Below are 20036 nucleotides of genomic sequence, written 5' to 3' on the forward strand. Positions count from 1 at the left end.
GGCAGGGGTTAAACACTGTTTATATGTAAGCCCAATGTCCATGAGAAGTTTTATTCGGAAAGTTCTGCTGCTTATGGATCTATCAGACTTCGGCCCATTACCCACAAGCAAATGTGCTGCGAGTTCCGCTGGATATTGCCTTAAGTGTTTTTGTGCTGGACTATTGAGACTGAACTGACACGCTGAGTGATTCATTCTGAGATTTTTACTGCTCTGGAGGACCTACTATAGACCAAAATGTTACGTGCGTAAAGATAGATTAAAACTTTATTTAAATGACAATAAAAGCAGAGAAAGCGCAGAGTATACAAGTTTAAGAATGGATTTTCATGATTTACAAGTGATCGAAATGTACAGTACTACATTTAAACCATTACACAAAGTACAGGCAGAAGAAGGTCTCATCAGAATTTTTTTCTGTTTCCTGTAATGAAAAACAAAACACATTTAACATCCAGGTCCATAAAACATATCTCCTATTTGTGAAATTTTATCTAGCAGTGAAGGGGTTAGTGGGTCTGAGTATGCCAAACCCCCAAAATTGGGATTTCTAATATAGAATAGTACTGCCAGGCAAATATCTCTATATCTAACTTGTGGTGTTCAAAATCCCAAGAGTTCATTTTAACTGCAGATGAGGGATTGGCCCATTCTCTTAATACATGCAGGCTTGTCTGAGCAGAACCCAGAAACTGTATAGAAGACCGGTAAGCGCCATCTTTGTGCAATACGAATTGTGTGAAGATCAGTAACCATGCAGGAACTGGTAAAGGTTCACTTGATCAGAAGGCTAAACAGGTCAGGTTGGCCGTGCTACTACATTGCCCCATGTCAGACACACAAGGAGCTTGGTCTTACCATCTCTTAATGGAGCTTTAGGATAAACGTTCTCCTTGACATCATGCTGGAATGCTTTGGATGGATCAAACCTTCTTACACCTTGCAGTTCATTTACATGGGATTGGAGTTGCCTTTCTATTTGCTTCTCCTTGGAGAGCTGAACTCTCAGTTTGGCCACCTCCTATGGGGAGAAATAAAAATGTTCTATTATTCAATAAACTGCATCTCAAAATGGTCTGGGATAGAATTTGGTTATGTGTAGGCCACCTTGTGGGTCCAGTACCTGCTTAAGCTCTGTGTTCTCAGTCTTTAGCTTCATGACGTGCTTAATCTTCTGCTTCTGATTCTGATGCCCCAGCAGCTTGGCATAGGCGTCACTAAGCTTGTTCAGTTCATCCTGGGCTGCTCCGTGTTCATTTAGTAAGGCATTTTTTTCAGCTTCAAACGCATCCAATTGTTGCTGTAGCAGATAAAGCAGAAGTTAACACAAGATAAAAGATGAGCGATTTATAGGGGACCCTCGACAGCTTCCTTCCTTTTTAGCAGCTGCACATACTACAGCTTACTTTACATTTATTTGGCAACTGTGCCTTTTAAGGCAACATGACTAATCTGCTCATTTTTACCTGACTTACCTGAAAGGGTCAAGATTAAGGGGGTGCTGTATAGTACCTAGAGACATGCAAGACTGAAATTGAATTTCTGTCTGCAGTTCACATTCCCATCTATCTCTAAATGCTTGCATTATTTAGGTAGAACCACAAAAAGGAGGAAACAAAAAACATTTTATTAGAAACCAATAACAGTTTATTAACTCAATTAAAACAAACCCATACAACATACACATCAATGGTCAAATAACTAAATATACATAATACAGATCACAATAGGCCTGTATACAGAAGGTCTAGTCCTCAGAACAAGTCAAGGTATTTGCTTACAAACAAGTATTGCACATTACCCAGAGGAATAACAGAGGACAAGGGACACATTATAAACAGATCAAAGGTGGACACATGTTTAGCCTAGCTTCATCAGGGGTATGTGTGTATGTAGACCTGTGTATGGGTCCCTTACCCTCTGGGTAATGTGCAATAATTGTTTGTAAGCAAATACCTTGACTTTCCAGAGGACTAGACCTTCTATACCGGCTTATTGAGATCTATTTATTATGTATATTTACTTATTTTGAACACTGAATGACTTTGTGTATGTTGTCTCTTTAAGATGGATTTGTTACAAGTGATCTAATAACGTTATTTTATGCTTTCTACATTTTTGTTTTCTCTTTGCGGCGATACCTAAATAATGCAAATATTCAGACATAGATGGGAATGTGAGCTGCAGACAAATTTCCAATTTTCGTTTCAAGCACAATATTGATTATATTCCCAGTTAACCATCCCATTCATTTGTGCTACAGCTCCTCAGACACCAGTCCTGGGCATTAAATACACTTCCTCCACCTTTTCTGGAATTTATTAACAGAGCCCCTTGTAACATAACTTAAACTACATCCAAACAATAGTTTTTTTGTAGTTTAATGATCTCCCCCCATACCCGGTGGACTCTCCACACACCCACACTTTGGGACTCCAACACCAAACAAGGTCAGCCATATTGGCTTCCACCATACGGAGGTCCAGAACATGACATGCCTACAGCATATGCATCCCACCCCCTTCTTCAGCCATACAACAGACCCCAAGCATACCCTCTTAAGGGCATTTTCCACATCACTAATAGAGCCCTGCAGGCCCAGTGAAGGAGGAACAGTTGGGGCTCCTGCTACACTTCGACTACCGGAATCTCTCATTTCCTACACACCTCAGCCAGTTGATCCTCTAACAGTCTATCCAATAATGCACTATACAAATAGGGAAATAAGACCCTTCATATTCTTAACCTGCAGTACTCCCAATATTACTACTAAAGAAAAGGCCACTGCCCTGATGCAAGCTGAGGAGATTCTCATATTTGTAATACCTAGAATCACACTTCATCACAGCCCCCAAGGGCATCTAAAGTGATTCAACTTCTAAAACCAACTCATCTTAGGAAAGGTGACTTCTAGCAGGCCAGATACTTTGCATGAATATAGCTATTATTGTCCACTTCCAGCAAAGAATTAAAATTTTTTTTGTAAAGAAAAGTTATACAATTTTCCAATATACTTTCTGTATCAATTCCTCACCGTTTTCTAGCTCTGCTTGGTTTGCTTCTATAGAATGCTTAAATGTTTATTACCAGTGGATAGAATCGGTCCATGGTGCTGTGATTGACTTGTGGGTGCATGCGCCATTATTTTTCACAGCTTCCAGTGGATAGAATCTGTCAATGTTGCTGTGATAAACATAGAAGCTTTCTATAGAAGTACAGCAAGCAGAGATCAAGAAAACCATGAGGAAGTGATGGAGAACGAATGATTTACTGAAAGTGACCAACCCCTTTAACCAGGTTGTAAAGCTTACCTGAAAAGGCCGCACTTTATTTTGCAGCTCCTCAAACAATGTACGCCACTTGTTCTCATTGACTTCAGATACTTTACTGTGTGGTAGTGAAAGAAAGAAATTACATTAGATCCAATGATGGTTACATAACAATTAGGACTCAAATCTACAATTCATCAAATCCTTACTCAGGATATTATTTCAAAAGACATCAAGCACATTTTGAATAGACCTCTAAGGAAGGAGAATTTGGGCACCACACATGGCATGTCTAATAGTGAATACTTAAAGCAAATCTACCATCAGGATCAAGGATTATAAACCAAGCACTCTTACATGCAGGTTTGTGCTCCTCTGACAGGATCTCCTATTCAGTCATTTTTAAAGCATTTTTAGTAAAAACAAGGGCAAAAAAACTAATGCTAATGAGATGAGGGGCTCTTGGCTCCATAGCAGGTAATGAAGCCTGAGCCCCTGAGGCTCATTTGCATACTTTTACTGCCTTTTTTTGGAAAAGCAAGGCATGCAAGTGTGCTTGGTTTATGATCCTTGATCCTGGTGGTGGATTTAGTTAAAGGGCACCTACCACCACAAATCTACCTATAAAGGTAGATCGGGTGGTAGGTGGATCAATAGGACATGAGGATAGCCCTTTTAAGGGCTAATCCTCACGTCCCCGCAATGATTTGAAAACTTTTATTGCCCCAATATTAGAAAAGCAGGCCCGCACCTGTGCAGCTCCGACTCCGTAGCAGTGACCGCGCAGGCGCGGGCCTGCTGTTCTGCGCAGACAGCAGATGTGCCGGACGAGGGCGCGCAGCTCCTCGTAGCTGCGCGCCGAAGATTTTTGGTAGGAGGAGAAAAGAGGCTACCGGGGCGTGGAGTAGCCGCCTCGTGTAACCTCAGATGCGGCTACTCCACGCCCCAGTAGCCGCATAAGAAAATTTTAATATTGGGGCAATAAAAGTTTTCAAAACATTGCGGGGACGTGAGGATTAGCCCTTAAAAGGGCTATCCTCACGTCCTATTGATCCACCTACCACCCGATCTACCTTTATAGGTAGTTTCGTGGTGGTAGGTTCCCTTTAAGTATCTCCTCAAAATAATTCTGAAACACCTCTGATTCTCAATTATTCCTCTTCATAAACTGATTGACAATCGGTTAATATTGGGAGCGAGAGTCTGCAATCGTCATTTATCACAGTTAATGGAGAGTATCCAGGAGGAATAAAAAAAGAGTAAAGGCTCTACAGTTATAACATTTTCCAGAATAGTTATTTCATGGAGAATACTAGCATTGACTAACATTTCAGGAGAGTCCTCTGTCCCTTCTCTATTGTATAAGAATTGTATTTAATTACCGAGAATATTCCTCTCGCAGCTCTTGCAGTTGGGATTTTAGACTTTCAAGTTCACCATCTTTCTCATCCCTTTTATGTTCTGCTGTAGCCAAGGTCTTCTGAAGGTCTTTTACTTGCTTCTCTAAACTTCCCTTTGTTCTTTCTGAAGATTCCTGCAGCTCCTGAAGTTGCTCCTCCAGTTCTCTCCGGATTCTGTTAGAAGCAATGTCCAGCTCCTTCTCCATTGCTTCCTTCTCTTTTATCACCATTTCCTCAAGTTGATGAGCCATTTGCTTTCTGGATTTGGAAGTTTCTTTTTGCAGCTCAAGGACTTGAAGCTCCAACTCAAATATAGTTTTGCTGGAGGACACTTGCAGATCAAGCAGCTGTTTTTCCAACCCTTCCTTTACTCTTGCAGAGGTCTCCTGCAGGTCATAGAGTTGTCTCTCCAGCTTTTCATTAGTTGTTGCTACAAGGTCGTGAAACTTGGATTGCTTCAGCAATTGTTCATTCGCCTTTTTTGAGGTTTCTTGGAGCTCAGAAAACTGCTGTTCTAATATGTCCTTTGCACATTTCAGGTCTGATATTTGTTGTTCCAACACTCCCTTATTCTTTGCGGAAGTCTCCTGGAGTTCAAGAATCTGCCATTCCAAATCTCCTATAGTTTTAGCTGAAGACTCCTGGAGCTCATGTAGCTGCTGTTCTAACCCTTCCTTAGTTTTAGCTGAAGACTCCAGGAGCTCGTGTAGCTGCTCCTCCAATGCTTCCTTAGTTTTAGCTGAAGACTCCTGGAGCTCATGTAGCTGCTGCTCTAACCCTTCCTTAGTTTTAGCTGAAGACTGCTGGAGCTTGTGTAGCTGCTCCTCCAATGCTTCCTTAGTTTTAGCTGAAGACTCCTGGAGCTCATGTAGCTGCTGCTCTAACCCTTCCTTAGTTTTAGCTGAAGACTCCTGGAGCTCGTGTAGCTGCTCCTCCAATGCTTCCTTAGTTTTAGCTGAAGACTCCTGGAGCTCATGTAGCTGCTGCTCTAACCCTTCCTTAGTTTTAGCTGAAGACTCCTGGAGCTCGTGTAGCTGCTGCTCTAACCGTTCCTTAGTTTCAGCTGAAGACTCCTGGAGCTCGTGTAGCTGCTCCTCCAATGCTTCCTTGGTTTTAGCTGAAGACTCCTGAAGTTCCAGAAGTTGTTTTTTAAATTCATCTTCAGTTTTTATCGAGGTCTCTTGGAGCTCGACAAGCTGTGCTTTAAATCGTTCCTCAGTGTTCTTCGATGACTCCTGAACCTCAAGCAGTTGGCTTTCTAAGGCCTCCTTGGTTTGGGTATACTCCTCTTTAAGTTTACAAATTTGCATTTCCATCTCTTTAACATCCTTTTCTTTACTTTCAAGATGTTGCTGTAAAACCATTTTTTCATCTTCCACCAGAGCAAACTTTTCTAACAGGGAAGCATTAGTTGATTTTAGAGAGTTAATCTCTGTTGTGGCAGAAACCTGGGAACTAAGCATAGGAATAAAGTGAAAAAGCAATTTGATACACAATGTTATAACCAATATGCTAAGTTTATGATACAAAATCTAGAAAGCAACTATTTACGATACTAAAGGACTTTGATTAGGATATCCCCAGAACACCCTTTAAATGAACTACAGGCGGTCCCCTACTTAAGGACACCCGACTTACAGACAACCCATAGTTACAGACGGACCCCTCAGCCCACTGTGACCTCTGGTGAAGCTCTCTGGATGTTACTATAGTCCCAGACTGCACTGATCAGCTGTAAGATGTCTGTAATGAAGCTTTATTGATAATTCTCGGCCCAATTACACCAAAAATTTTGAAACTCCAATTGTCACTGGGGCAAAAGAAAAAAAATTGTCTAGAACTTCCATTATAAAATATACAGTTTCGACTTACATACAAATTCAACTTAAGAACAAACCTCCAGACCCTATCTTGTATGTAACCCGGGGACTGCCTGTATATCAAAACCTATTCAAGAAAACCCTTGATGGATTACATTAAAAAAAAAGTCCTAAGTGTAGAAACAACATTTCTGTACTTAATCTACCCAATCTACTGGCAACATTACAAGTACCTTTCATATTCTAAAAGTTTAGACAATGTGACTACATGTTCTTCACTCAGCTCTGACATTTTCCTTTTGTGTGCCTCTTCAGCCTTTTCCAGCTCTTGAATTTTCCTGTAAGGACAAGAGGAGTCAAAAAGTGGGGAAGCAATTTGGATAAACCGTTCTAAAGATTTGACTTGCATTGGTTATCTATATTATAGACACATTATCTAGTTTTATGCCATAGGTTAATCATTGTCTAAGTTGGGATTTTAATACAAGATGCATCAGGCATCTTGCATCAGCAGCTAACGCACCAGTACAATTCAGTTATAGGACTTCCCCTGCATTCATTTAGGATGTGGTGCACTCACAACTGCCAAAACTAGCCTCAAAACTGGTCGTTTTTTCCGGGATGTTCTAGAGTGCATAAAGACCACCTAATCCACCATTAGAATTTCTTCAACCTTTCAGGTCAATCGTCTTGTTGGAGGGCCAGGGCTTAAAGGAGACATGTCTTCCGTGAGAAAATGTGTGGCCCGAATGCAGAGAAAGTTTAAATTCTTGGAACATTTACAATTCCAACCTCTATACATTTTTCACTCTGTTACATTGCAGCCAATTGGTAAGATCAAGAAAGTTCTTTTTATCATTAAATGTACACTCTGCTAATTTAGTATCTACTTTTTCTTAATTTTTTTCTGTCAAGATGGGGCGGCATAGTGTACTTTAATTAGGCGGAAAAAAAAAAATATGGCATCTTACCATTTGGCTGCAATGAAACAAAGTGAACAAATTTAAGAGGGGTCAGAATACATTCTGTAGCCACTGTATGCAATGTGTATTTATACAGTAGCATGGCTCACCCTTTCAGAGTTTCTTCAAGAAGAGCCAGCTCCTCGCCCCTCTCTTTGTTGACTTTCTCTAACTGGAGAATGATTTTCTCTGCCTCTTCCTCCTGTTGTTGCAGTCTATCTAGTTCATCCAGCACCCCCTCAAGCTCATCCTCCAGAAGACTCTTCTCTTTCATCATTTCTTCTTGCACTTTCTGCAGTTCCATCTTAAGAGCACTGGAGGTCTCCTAAGGAGTAAGGTGGACAACCGTCTTCAATACCAAGATGCAAGGCTTACTGGGACAAGCCTATAGCTTTCAGTGTTCTGGGTCTCACTTACGCCTTCTTTCTCAAGCAGAGTTTTCAGCTCTTCCTCCCGCTTTTGTAAGGTTTGCCGCTCTCCATCCTCCTGGCTCATAGTCTGCTTTAAGGCTTCCAACTCCGCAGAAAGACTGTTCTCTCTTGTGCGACTTTTAGTCAAGAGATTTTCTGAAATGAATAAAATAATTGAAGAATATTTACTTTCAAGTTTGTGAAATAAAATGCTAACCACCTCTTCAGACAATATTTGCTCAAACTTGGCATGCTCTGTTGTAGGTTATAATATAACACAAAAACATGGAGCATCCCAAGACTAACAGTAAAAATGAGATCACTTTTATTACAGACCAGTTTTGTATTGTCAGATGCTTACCCTTTTCTTGCAATAGTACAATATAATTCTTCTCTAGATCGCTTATTTTGGCAAGTAACTCTTCTTCCTTCTGGCTAAAGTTGTCCCTTTGGCTCATCTGTTCCAGGTCTTTCTGCTTTATACGTTGCTCAGCCTGGTCTATAAGCTGCTTGTAGTTTTCAGCTTGCAAGATGACCTTACTGGAAAGGGATTTCTACAGTTAAGTCATTATAAGACAAAAGGAGCTTTGGTCACTAAATATTAAACTTAGTATTATCCCGGCTTCACTACCTAACCTCATCGCGAGAGGAGGCACAGGATGAGAGTCCAGTGAGCCTTATTGGACTCAACATCTATGAAAGTATAAAAGTTAACGGGTCCTCTGTGTATCCCTTTACGTATATTACCACCTAGTGGTGGGTTTCAGTACTGCAGCATTGTTTTGTTGTACCTAAAAATATATACTCTAAGACCGTGATGTCGAACCTTTTGGAGAGAGTGCCCAAACTACAACCAAAACCCACTTGTATGTCGTAAAGTGCCATCATGACAATTTAAGCAGTAGTTTATACTTATTGATCCCTGCTGTATCAGATTTTAATCATATTGGTGTACTGAGTTCACCAATACAATAGAAAGATGGAGAAATTTGGATTGCAGCTTCCCTCCAGGGTGCCCTGAAGAGGAAGAATGAGGAGACCCAGAGCAGGTACTCAAATGACAATCCATCTCTATCCATCCCTTCTAGCTCCTCATGTAGTCCCAGCAGCCAAGGATGTTGCTTTAAAATAGCGCCGAGCATGGCACGTTCTGGGCTGTCTTGGACTGCAGGAGAAAGCCGTGAGTTGTATCTGGCAAACTATGTGTTGGTGTAAAGGCCTGGGTGCCCACAGAAAGGGCTCTGAGTGCCACCTCTGGCACCGGTGCCATAGGTTCGCCACCACTGCTCTAAGAAAATCGGTAGTTAATCTTTGCTAGGGGTTTGTAAACATACAGTATTGCCTTGCATAGCTTTTCTGTTAGCACATTGTAGGAAAATGGGTTCATCGAATAGGATAACTTTTGGGAAAGGTGAGCTCAACATTTGCATTGTAAAGGTTGATTTCTGCCCCACAATCTGCAGAAAGAAGAAGTGTCGCTTTCCCTGTAATGTGTCCACGATAGTCATAAACATCGTCATAAGGCATTACCCTACAGATTTGCTGTTACATGGTAAAAATCCATGGTAAAAAGTTCCTGCATTTTGAAGCTCCCATATTACCAGTCCTTTGTAACCATTTCATTACAGGAAAGACAAAGTGTTTCTTCCTAGCTCTGAGCAGTGGGCCTTTACATGCTGCAGGGAAGACGTCATAGAAACAGATGAAAGGTTTAGAGCTGAAGGACCTTTCATGACATTAAGAGCATTGAAGTTGTCATTTGCTCTGGAGAAGTTTTTATACTGTGTGTTGGGTATTGAAGTATGAATGCATACAAGCTGGGAACTACTCATGTCAACCTGGGAATCAAAAGATATTCTCTACATTTGCTCAAATATTGGAATTACTTGCATATAATACTAATATATAACAACTTTTTTGGGAGTTGTCATGGCTGTCCAAAGCCTGTTCAGGGCAAATCCGCCCTCATGTAAATAATGCTCACACACTTCCCAACACCATTTTCACACTGATGTGTGCTCACCTGGCCCTAGCCTGGGCGAGCACGCTGCTCACCCCTTCCCTCTCCATAGGGAGAAGTGTGGTGTGCCTCTACTTACTGTGGAAGAGCTGCTTTATCTTTACCTCCTAGATGAGCAGGCAATACATCCATCAAAATTAATGGACATATTGCTCATTGATAAGCATGGGAACATATGCAACCCATATCGTGGTAGTGTGGCTGGCATACAGGCGGTTTCACACGTTTGTGCCCATCCTAAATAGGGAAGCCATTTTACACCCTCATTTGACAGGACCCAGGTTCTAACCCCACTGATGCTCATTTACACATCTGACCACTGGCAGAAATTCGGTTGTGGGTTCTGTCAATGAGTGCATTTAATAAGAAACTTTTATTGCATATATTAAGCCATTAATAGAGGAAGCAACCGTGGAAGGTAAAGGGTCCAGTTGTTCTGACATTTACCTCATCTGCTCCAGAGTTGCAATCAGTTTCTCCTCAGTATTAGCTTTTTCCTGAACCAATTTGCTTCTTTCTTCTTCGGTTTCAGCACTGTGTAAAGAAACATACATATCACTCACCAGGAACTGGTCTTAAAAGGAATCTAAAGTTTTGCAACTCATTAACCTAAAAACAACTATTCACACGATTTACACAACGGCAGTCGGACCCTCGACTTGAGCCCCATAAACACATGTATGGTCTAATCAACCAAGCATAGGGGAGGATACCGATGAGCATTCGTGTTTAGGAAGTTTTGGGGCAAAGTTAAATGTATTCCAGACAGTTGATAAAAGGACTTACAGCTTTCCTTCAAGTTGAGAGATTTTTTGTAGCGCCTCCTTCAAATCAGTTTGAGCCTGTAGGAGTTTCTGCTCAAGATCTTCAAGTCTGGCAAGGGCCTATAAGAGAAAAAAAACGTGGGTGTGGGGGAGAAATCAGACAATTCTTTAGAATATAAAATTTATAAACAATTGAATTGTAAAATACAGTATTACTGACTAGGATTTTTAACCTGCCCCGTGGGCATTTTTAACAATTATTTGTACAACCTTTTTTTGTTTTGATTTTTCCGTTTTGGTGTCGAGCCCTGACAGCACAGCATTACAAATATGCGACCTTTTAGATCACCCATACTGTGTATAGTTCTATTAGAGTCACCACTAGGCTATAAGTGTACTGTGAAGCATTTCCCATAACAGTCTGAAACAGTTCACATAACAGTTTTGCTTTATTTGTTTAGTGCACAGAGCAGGGCCACATAAGGTTGCCAAATATTTCATATATATAATAAAGAGCAGCAGAGTGCTTTCTTAACCACTCATTATAATTCCCAATTCCATTTAGAAACTGCAAGACCGAGGCCTTCCTAGTTGCTGGATTACAAGGAAGCACCATACAGGGGGAGCAGTTTTAGATTTCTCTATTGATCAGCTCCAAATAACCTTGGCAGTACACTCACCAGGCTCTGCTCAGAGATCTGAGACGTTGCCATCTGTAACTTGCTCTCATATTCTTGTTCTTGGGCACTTATTTGTATCCTAAGATTCTGAAAAGCAAATTGGCATTGTTTTTCATCAAAAACAGGTCATAGATCAGGTTGGAAATAAAATAAATAAAAATCATGCCCATCATTCCAAGTTATAATCGTACATGGTCGGTCCAGAAGCAGGCAAAAAAAAAAATCTGATGCAAATTGCCACTGTGCTATGGTCTGCAGCAGATGTCTTATAAAAAGGCATCCAGGCCCACCTTGAACTTGATACAAAGTATCAAAGTTCCATAGTCTCACTGCTCTTACAGTAAAGAATCCCTGTCTATGGTGATGGTATAGAATCGCCTCTCCTCTAGGCATAGAGGATGCCACCTTGTCCTGGTCACAGGTCTAGGTATAAAAAGATCTTTAGAAAGAGCTCTGTAAATCCAACATATTAGTATGATCAGATCACCCCTAAAAGGCCTTTATAAAATGAATAACCCTTACCCTAAGATTGTAGAAACGAAATAGAGGTAAGTAATAAAACACAACCTAACTGCACATGAACTTACTTGCATATTTTCGTGGGCACTTGACAAGTATTCCTCAAGATTTTTATTCTCTCCTTGCAGTTGTAAAATTAATGCTGGAAGAGAAAAAACTGGAACCTCAATTATGTGAAATGACTGAAATGTGCAAGAAAAGGATTCCCTCAGTGCAGCATTTCAAAAATTAACGTAAACCAAATTTGTTATGCCAATGCATATATTTGCACTGTGTGCAGTGCCATCTGTAAACAATAAAGGCGACCTATCACCGGAGGGCTGGTTTTAGTAGTAACCATGTTCCCACAGACAGAGATTTTGTAAAACCAGTTTTGCATTATGCTTTACTAACTTTGTGGTTAAAATTAGATTAAACTTTACCCGGCTCCTTGCCAGCTTTCACTTTTAAGTCCCAGGGGTGTGAGGTCCACAGATCAGAGTCCCCTCCCCTGCAGAAGAGGAAATCACTTGTCATCCTCCTTCAAATCCAGCATTCCTGCTCCTCCCTCCCCCTTCTATTCTCACTAATTGAAGCAAGCAAACAGAGCGGTAAAGAACAGTCGCCCATCTTTATGGCTCTCTGCACATGGCAAGTATTAGCTGCTGACCATACAAGTGCAAAATATTCTTGCTGCAGTCAGAAAGAGTAGAAGAGAAATGGGGGGGGGGGGGGGGGGGGGGAGACAGGGATGTTGGATTTAAGTTAAATTGTTGAGTATGACGATTGATTACATCGGGTGGAGGGGAGGGGTCTCTGCTCCATGGACCTCATACCCCTGGGACTTGAAGCTGAAAGCTGGCAGGGAAGCAGGTAAAGTTTAACATATAAAATCACATGTTCAGTTTTTCATATGAATTTTTGATATCCAAATCAGAAGTGGGTTGGAAACAGATGAGGAACAGCATCTTTCAGCAATACGTTCTCACCTCATCATGATCCAAACCTACTTTTGACTTAAAAAATTGCATCCGCAAAACTGAACACGTTAATGCACCCTCACTGTCCGTGGGAACCTGATCACTACTAAAAACAGCCCTCTGGAGACAGATTCCCTTAAAGATAATAGATAAGAATACTGATATTACCTTGTGCTTGGTCAATCTCCTTCTCCAAGAATTCATTATGCATAACTGCTTCTTGGCAATTCTCATCTGAAGAGCAGACAAAAGGACCTTAAGATACAGAGCAGCGTTCACATTACTCAGAACAGTGTCCAAATTTATCACAGCTTTTCCCCACTGAGGTTTAACAAAAGAGGGGACGACAAGGCAGAATACCACCTAAGGCAGGTACAGTGTGTAAAATTATTAGCTCCAGCATACAGTTAATCCACCCCATATCTTGACACAGGCAATGCTAACCTGGACCCCAAAGAACAAGGGAGTTGTCTTTGACTCTCTAAATAGAATGCCGGAATGTGGTGTGAATGAGAGGGTTGAGACATGCTGGCTGTGTTGAGTGTGACTCACTGGAGGGGATTCCTGAGGGAGCCAAGTTCTCTTCAGCATCACACACAGCCAATGTCGGTCTCAAATTCTTCATTCCCGAGGGGGCCGTGTTCGGAGTGTCAGATAGGACAGGTAGCTTGACTGTATGCCGAGGCCTCCTGCCTCCATGATTGGATGTTTAGTAAAAGAATGCAGCAATAAAAGTCTTTTTGTAGAAGAATGGTGGGTCTAATTCCATGGATAGAGGCATCAATGGCACATGTATGAAGACACCTGAAAGGTTATCTGTTTGTGGGAACGCAGGGACATTCGCTGGTGACAGGTTCCCTTTACATTGAGAACCGGGCAATATGCGCCTCCCTCAAGTCTTATTTTCTGTCCATTGCTTATTTGGTCAATAAAGATCACCAAATTCTCACACTGGACATACCCGAGCAATGGAGACAGCAGCAGCTGCCACTGACAAACGATGGTTATTATGGGGGTAAAGTAAGAGGGACAAGATGTCCCCATTACTTAGAGCAGTCACATTTCTTCCCATTACAACATACCTAGAAGTTTATTCTTTTCTTTAAGACCTTGCACGTCAGCCTTGGAGGCAGCCAAAGTAGCTTGAAGCGCCTGGATTTGTCCTTCAAAGTTTACCTGAAGACCATTAATTTCCTGAAATTAAACAAAAATTTTAAAAGTACAGCCTACATAGAAAAATACAGCATAAAAATGAAAGAAAAGGAAAGATAACCCACACCAACCTTGTCTTTAGCATCCACTTTATTTTTTGCCTCCAGTAATTCGGCACAAAGACTGTTTATTTTTTTCTTTGAGCTGTCATCAGAAAACTAGAAACAGAAATTACATTAAAAAAAGTTCAGGTAAAGTGTTTAAATGGGATGTCTAGGTGTCAAATGAAACAGACAAGAAGAGAACACATTATTGTAAACACCACAGAAATGAATAGATCACGAAATTGTGCATCCTCCACCACCTTTAAGGGGTATTTCCACAAAGACAAGATTCTTAACCCCTTAAAGGAAACCTAGCACTGCTAATGGTAGGCATTAGCTGTAAACACCGGGCACCAGCTCAGGGTGAGCTGGTGCTGGAGCTTACCTTTGCTAGTGTTTTATACTGCTACATCGCGGTTTAAACACATTTTGATGAACAGACCCGAGACAGCTTCGGCGCTGCGCGTGGCCGTGCGTGTGCGTGCCTCCATAGGAAGTGCTGGAGGAGTCGCGCGCGCGCACGGACGTGCGCAGCGCCGAAGCTACCTCGGGTCTGTTCATCAAAATGTGTTTAAACCGCGATATAGCGGTTTAAAACACTAGCAAAGGAAAGCTCCGGCACCAGCTCACCCTAAGCTGGTGCCCGGTTTTTACAGCTAATACCTACCATAAGCAGTGGTAGGTTTCCTTTAACGACCAGGCCCTTTATAGTTTTTTCACTTCCATTTTTCACTCACCACCTTCTAAAATCTATAACTTTTTAATTTTTCCACATAAAGATCTGTGCGACAGCTTATTTTCTCCGTAACAAAGTGCACTTCATAGTGACCATTTAATATTCCATGCCGTGTAATGGGAAGCGGGAAAAAAAATCCAAATACATTGAAAATGTTGAAAAACCACATTTGTGACGTTTTCTTGTGAGCTTGGACTTTACAGCTTTCACTGTGCCCTACAAATGACATGTCTGCTTTATCCTTTGGGTCGGTACGATTACGGGGAGACCAAATTTGTATAGGTTTTATAATGTTTTCATACATTTACAAAAATTAAAACCTCCTGGACAATTTTTTTTTTATTTTGCCATCTTCTGGCGCCAATAACTTTTTCATACTTTGGTGTACGGAGCTGTGGGTGGTGTAATTTTTTGCGACTTTTGATGGCGTTTTCATTGCTATCATTTTTATAACTGTGCAACCTTTTGATCACTTTTTTTTATATTTTTCAAAATGGCAAAAAAGTGCCCTTTTCGACTTTGGGCGCTATTTTCCACTACGGGTTAAACACAGCGAAAATCAGTTATTATATTTTATAGATCCGGCATTTTCGGAAGCGGCGATACCTAATGTGTTTAGGATTTTTACGGTTTATTAATATTTATATCAGTTCTAGGGAAAGCGGGGCAATTACAATTTTCAGGTTTTTTTTATTATATAATAATATAATTTTTTAATACTATTTTTCAGAGTCCGTAGGGTACTTTAACTGTAGGTTGTCTGATTAATCCAATCATATGCCACCACACTACAGTATGGCAGTATGTGGGGATTTTCCTCCTCATTCATTACAATAATTAGCACACTGTAATGAATAAGTTAAAACGAGACAGGATCGATGACGTCACAGGGAGCGGCAAGATGGCGGTGCCAATGCTGCCGGCGGCAATCGGCGGGAAAACATCCGCAATCAGTGCTGGCACCGATCGCGGGTGTTACAGGTAATCCTTTGCTGCAATATGTTTCTATAGACCCCCTGCCATGATATATATTATATTATTTAAACCCAGACAAACCACTGTAATGCTTTGTTCTCTCCTTGTAGTTACCTTGGTTTTTAACAACTCATTTGCTTTAGTCAAGTCGGTCATTTGCCTCTCTAAAGACACGATGCTTGCAGCTAGTGAGCTTTTCTCGCGCACAGCAGAGACCAGCTTCAGTTCAGTCTTTTTAAAGTCTTCCTCCAAGAGTTGAAGCTTCTTGTCTTGCTCAGCACGTTCCTTCATAAGCGAACGAATCTAATGCATAAATCAAAGGATGTCAATCATTTTATAAAGAGGTGGAGCTGCGTCTAGTCAGTATACACAGAAAACTGGTGTAGTGGTATGCAGTGCCCATGCCTGGACTACGCATTAGCCTTGTCTTATCACATATGGAAATAAGTTCAGTAATACAGGTCATGCAAATTGCACAGCACTGTTTATGGTGGACAACAAAGGAGACTGATCACTAAAAGTAGACTGATCACTGCCATCAACCAAGGCCATTAAGGGGTTTTGATATTCCTCAGTTGTTCATTTCTATGAATCAAATAATACATTTATTAAGACTGCCATATGGCTGTAGGTGTCCAATTTGCACATGCCCTATGCAGATAGCACGTATATAAACACCATGGCAGTGTCAAACTTTCAACTGTCAAATCTCATGAACCATAGCACCTAGAAACACACATTTGGTGTTCTTTTAAATGAGAGAATCCCCAAATTTAAGGTGGATATCCAAACACAATCCCGATGTTATATTAGAGTTACAGTAATAAAACAGAATACAGAACTTGATTTCCAACTAACTTTAAGAGTTGATATCGCTGGTTCTGTTTCACATAGAAACACAATAATAGTACATTAAACACACCAGATATTTTATTAAAGTAGAGATTCTACTCTAATTTGACACCAGAAAGAAGTTTCTAGATGCCACAGTTCAGGAGATAGGACAATTTGAGGTGAGCCAGACTGTCAGCCGAAGGCAGAAAGCAGACAGACCTGTAGAAAACCCATAGCAATAGTACATGCACCCTCTGTACATAGAAAATGGCGATGGATTCACACTGTACATACTTAAAACATATTTCCGTTAAAGTTTATACAATTTTACCGCTCATTTAAAAAATGTAATGGGGAAAAAGAAAAAGCATACATCTTCAAATTTTTATTTAATTTTGTATACTATTTCCGTTGACATTTCATCCACAGCCTTGAAGGGGTTAAAGGATTTTTCCAGAGGCAGGGCACTCATTGGCTAAAACAGGTCTCCAGAACTTCCAGCCAGGTGCGGTGCCAAAAAAATACCAGAGCAATGCAGGAATCAGGGCAAAGGTTGCTTTTTTTTACCTCGCCTGTGCCAAAGTCTCCTAGGTCTAAAAACCTTTAAACCTACGACTAAGCCATTTTCATTTGAATAAAAGTTTCATATTACAGGCCGTCCCCGGGTTCCATACAATATAGGTTCCATAAGTTTGTCCTTAATTTGAATTTGTATGCAAGTCAAAACTGTATATTTTATCATTGTAGATCCAGACAATTTTTTTGCCCCATGACAATTGAAATGTTTTTGCTGTAGTGAGACCAAGGATTATCAATAAAGCTTCATTACAGACTCCGTACAGCCGACCATTGCAGTCTGGGACTATAGTAACATCCAGAGAGCTTCACCAGAGGTCAAAGGGGGCAGAGGGGTCTGTTTTTAACTAGGAGTCGCCTGTAAGTTGTGTGTCCTTAAGTAGGGTACCGCATAAAATATATATCACACCTATCAAAGTCGACAAAATATACATATTCCACAATGCAAGGGACCATTATGGATATATAGCCAAAGGCCGGCGCCACACAGGGCGCTTTGTCTGCGCTTGCAAACGCAAACAAAGTCGCGCCCACCGGGGCGGGCCTCGGCCCGATCGCATCGGCGTTTCTATGGAAACGCCTGCGATCGGGAACGAGCCGCCGGTGTTTCGCGTTAAATTAACGCAAAACATCGGCGGCTCGTTCCCGATCGCAGGCGTTTCCATAGAAACGCCGATGCGATCGGGCCGAGGCCCGCCCCGGTGGGCGCGACTTTGCGTTTGCAAGCGCAGACAAAGCGCCCTGTGTGGCGCCGGCCAAAACCTTCTGGATGCTTTTATTAACCCCTTACCTCTTTCTCCAGAGCTTTCTGTTTCTTCATTTCTCTGATGAATTCTGTGTCCCTCTCAGGCTTCTGCCTCAAGTTTGGCTGTCAGAGAAATACTGTATTAGTAAAGTCTCATATTACAGACCAAGTAAAGCAATTACACACAATGAGGCGCCTTTACTAAGGGCTTTGCACGTTCTTTCTAGTGTAAGCTGCTTGCACACCTATTTAAGAAGTGTCTGCACCGCATTTTTGTCGCACACAAGCGTTTTGTGGCGCAGCTATTAGGGAGGCAAGTATAGCTTGTCTGTTATTTTTACACACCCTGGCTCCCATATTCAAAAGCTTAAAGAGAACATGTCACCACCTTTTGAGTTGTTTAAACTACTGACAGGTTCCCATAGCACAGAACAAACCAATGACCACCCATTTTTTACCTAAAAAAAAAAAAAATCTGTTCTTTCTAGAAGCATTAAAGCACTTCTTAATCTTACCTGGTAGCTTTGTAGGTTAAAAAAAAGTGGGCATTAGTTTATACCATGCTAGGAAACCGCAAACCAATGTAATTTACTAGCTTTGAAGCACAAACCTGTGTCTCATTGCTGGAGTAAGACTGGAGGATAAATATCACTTACTGTGGAGCCAAGAGAAGAATGCTTGCGAAGACGCACTGGGGAAGTCGGCTCATCCTCACGGTCCATGCTCTGACTTTCGGCACTTGAATCTAAAGTTCATAAAATGTAACATTTTACATAAGAAAAACACCACACAAATAGCATCCCTATGAATACATTACTCTGCAGTGTATCTGAGAGCCGGTCACTGGGTGACATGACAAGTAGAACACATGGTACAAATATTACCCACTTATACATATATTCATAGCTGCCGGAAAGGAAGGAGACTCTACAACACCAAGGGAATGGTGACAGGTGGGAATTTGGAACAGAGGAAAGAATGGGTGAGAAACCAAATTACTACATCTCCAGGAACGTTCAATGAAAAATCGGGATCACAATCTGTTTGGCTTTCAGACATGGATTTGGACGAGCATGACTTATATTCATTGCTGCATATGCCCAGTTTTGGCCTGAAGTATAGGGTTTGTTGCTGCTCTTTATTGCGAGCATCATCATGACGGCTTTGCCTACATTTTTATAAGCAAATGTTTTTTCGTGTGAACCAGTTATCATAGTACCGGCACAATGGATGAGATTTTACTCCATTTCTATCCACATCAGTCCCATGTCTGAGCTCTAATTACGACAATTTACCTTTCTTTGCTCTGAATCGCTGAGATTTTTCAAACGATACAGGTCCTTTCAGGCCGTCTAATACCTTCACATCATAGGATCCTGGAGCTGGAGCGCAGCCTGCAAAACAGAACATGTCACCTGATATAGGAGGTCATCACCCAGGCCCAGAGGTCAGAAGAGGATTGTAGTAAGTTTTGATTACTCAATCCTTCATGGTTCAAAGACCATAGCTGTCAAAGTTATTAACGCAATATTTTCTGTGGTTCTACACCATGCATTTGATTTTCATCTTGAAACATATTCGATCATTTCAGGAAGGTGCATCTACCAAACACAGTTGTTTAGACCCAAAGGTTTGAATTAAAAACAAACATGTTTTGTCAGTAAACAAGGGAAAACGCAAGGTGTGAACACGGCCTTAGCAGCTATGGGACATCCGCAGCCTTCACTATGAAGGCAGCCACAACAAGGGCAAATACTCTGAGGGAGGGTGGGAGACCACATACTGCTAATCGATGGAGTGCACTGGTAAGACGCTTCAATACAAGTCGTCATATATAAACCACAGACCTAGAGCTGTCACTGAATCCGCACTGTGTGAACAGGTGACCTACACCGCGCTCATACATACCGACATGCTCGTTAAAGCGCTTCAGAGGAGCCTTAGGGAAAGACATTCTTGTAGCCGCCGGTCCCGGCCCCGAGTCACAACCAGCAATAACAAATCCCAACTCTCGCCTCTATCTCCTCTTTAAAAACTGCGCAAAGCTCAGCCAACCAATAGCAGCGCTACTCCCGAGCAGCAACGGGCGCTACAGCCAATCAAGAATCATC

At 41.4% G+C, this 20036-nt stretch overlaps 1 protein-coding gene across 1 annotated transcript; it reads right to left on the reverse strand.

The window, feature by feature from the left end:
• Nucleotides 1–249: 249 nt before the first annotated feature.
• HMMR (hyaluronan mediated motility receptor) lies at nucleotides 250–20034 on the reverse strand. Its single transcript, XM_072145882.1, has 21 exons — nucleotides 19834–20034; nucleotides 19221–19319; nucleotides 18582–18670; nucleotides 17971–18048; nucleotides 15885–16073; nucleotides 14087–14173; nucleotides 13886–13997; nucleotides 12972–13037; nucleotides 11913–11986; nucleotides 11326–11412; nucleotides 10668–10765; nucleotides 10329–10415; nucleotides 8223–8401; nucleotides 7869–8017; nucleotides 7562–7776; nucleotides 6723–6827; nucleotides 4652–6124; nucleotides 3312–3387; nucleotides 1124–1300; nucleotides 859–1021; nucleotides 250–424 (listed from the first exon to the last, which is right to left on the reverse strand). Exons 1-21 carry the CDS (start codon nucleotides 19877–19879, stop codon nucleotides 405–407), a joined length of 3669 nt encoding a protein of 1222 aa, XP_072001983.1. The 5' UTR covers nucleotides 19880–20034; the 3' UTR covers nucleotides 250–404.
• Between the last annotated feature and the right edge of the window lie 2 nt (nucleotides 20035–20036).

This window comes from Engystomops pustulosus, chromosome 4 (assembly GCF_040894005.1).
Source record: "Engystomops pustulosus chromosome 4, aEngPut4.maternal, whole genome shotgun sequence".
NCBI classification, from domain to species: Eukaryota; Metazoa; Chordata; class Amphibia; order Anura; family Leptodactylidae; genus Engystomops; species Engystomops pustulosus.

Bases quoted from the DNA above. Each gene is read 5' to 3' on its own strand.
- HMMR (XM_072145882.1), bottom strand. From the start codon at position 19,879: ATGTCTTTCCCTAAGGCTCCTCTGAAGCGCTTTAACGAGCATGTCG. The intron at 19,320-19,833 runs GTATGTATGAGC...TCTGTTTTGCAG, and splicing joins GCGCTTTAACGAGCATGTCG to GCTGCGCTCCAGCTCCAGGA. The intron at 7,777-7,868 runs GTAAGTGAGACC...CTTACTCCTTAG, and splicing joins CTCTGCTTGAGAAAGAAGGC to GAGACCTCCAGTGCTCTTAA.